The sequence below is a fragment of the Caenorhabditis remanei genome, chromosome X (genome assembly GCF_010183535.1).
Source record: "Caenorhabditis remanei strain PX506 chromosome X, whole genome shotgun sequence".
NCBI lineage: Eukaryota > Metazoa > Nematoda > Chromadorea > Rhabditida > Rhabditidae > Caenorhabditis > Caenorhabditis remanei.
Genome location: NC_071333.1, coordinates 20490032 through 20491492, shown reverse-complemented (window position 1 = coordinate 20491492; position 1461 = coordinate 20490032). Strand labels below are relative to the sequence as shown.

General features: G+C 37.4%; 1 protein-coding gene across 1 annotated transcript; it reads right to left on the bottom strand.

The window, feature by feature from the left end:
* Nucleotides 1-833: 833 nt before the first annotated feature.
* Nucleotides 834-1461, bottom strand: GCK72_026099 (uncharacterized protein; the record flags this gene model as incomplete). The annotated part of the gene is made up of 3 exons (XM_053736656.1): nucleotides 834-961; nucleotides 1187-1313; nucleotides 1402-1461. 3 exons carry the CDS (start codon nucleotides 1459-1461, stop codon nucleotides 834-836), a joined length of 315 nt encoding a protein of 104 aa, XP_053580222.1.

The following is a 1461-nucleotide window of genomic DNA, read 5'->3' as shown; positions in this document are numbered from 1 at the left end:
CTAGAATATATCAAAATTTCATAAAAATATCGAAAAATAGGATAATTTCTTTTCGTTTATCAGAATTTCATAAATAATATCCAAAAACAGGATAATTTCATTTCGATTGACTTCCCCCACCATTCTTATCTGTGTCGGTTCCGGTTAGACACGGTCAGTTACGCTGCGTGAGGTCTATACTTATCCGGGCTGTGGGTTTACTCACGGTAGACGCGGGTTTGAATCCTCCCGATCTAGAATATATTCAATCCAACGTATCACTAAAGCATGTTCTATTTTTCTTTTCAACTGACATCCACCAATCTTTCTTGTTTTCATAAAAATCCACAAGTGCAACGACGGATGAAGGAATCAAAAACCGACAGCATACAGAGAGATTGATAACAAAATGAAACGAAGAAATGAGGAATGTGAATAATCCAGTATCTTGAACACAGGTCAGTTCTTACCATAACTTGCTTTTTCAGATGAAACACGGCTGTAAATAAGAAATATATTATATCCGTAGACTGACGATGTAAGAAAAGAAAGATAAGGGAGTAAACACGTCAAAAAGAAGGACGGAACGGTAGTAGAGTCATCTCTGTTTCAATCGCCGTTTCAAAATAGTTTTCATTTAAGTGACTTCCTCCATGACTATAATACTCTAGGGAGTGAGGAAAAAAGCTTTACTTTTAATCTGAATGATTAATTTGGTGAGTTCGATATATCTGGAAGAAATGAGATAGCGTGTTCTCATCATATGCTTGATAAGCCGAAGAAACTACTGCCATGATTCAAATATTTTCAAATAATTTTTTATTATCGAGCAGAAGAAAGTATAGTTAAATTTACTATGGCTCTGACCATATGAAACTTTTCTTCATCTGCTCCATAAACTCGTGATAGACCTGAAGCTCTCTGCCGAGCCACTCCCAGTGTTCGCCCAAACTCTCTTCCTTCATTTTGTCCAAATCTTTGTCTGAAAACAACAAATGGATATCAATAACTGTATCGAAACGCACCAACTCACTCTTGTCCTTTTCTTCTGTGTGTTTGCACCAAGCGATTTAGAGGTCCTTGTCCGTCACTGCTTTTAATCCAGCATGTTGTGGGATCTCAGCGATTTTTTCGGGTCAAAGAGAGTTCGGAGATTTTCTGTAAATGATAAAATTACCGAGTTTTCTATTTATCAGAATCGACTTACGGCTGGCACTGATGGCATCGGAGAGGATTTTGGTGACGCCGCTGCTGGGCTCATCTCTCCTCGATTCGAGTTTGGAGACAACTGCTCTTGTTGCATTTCCGCTCCTGGAAATTGAAAGATAGAATTTCTGGAAAAAGATTATTTTCTCATCCAAAACATATTTAAAAGTATTCAACTCTTATAAAACGTTATGGAAACGTTGATTACGACATTACCTTCAACGTCCAATTTTTCTTGTTGTTCTCTTCTTTCTTCGTCTTGTGGACCATCAACAT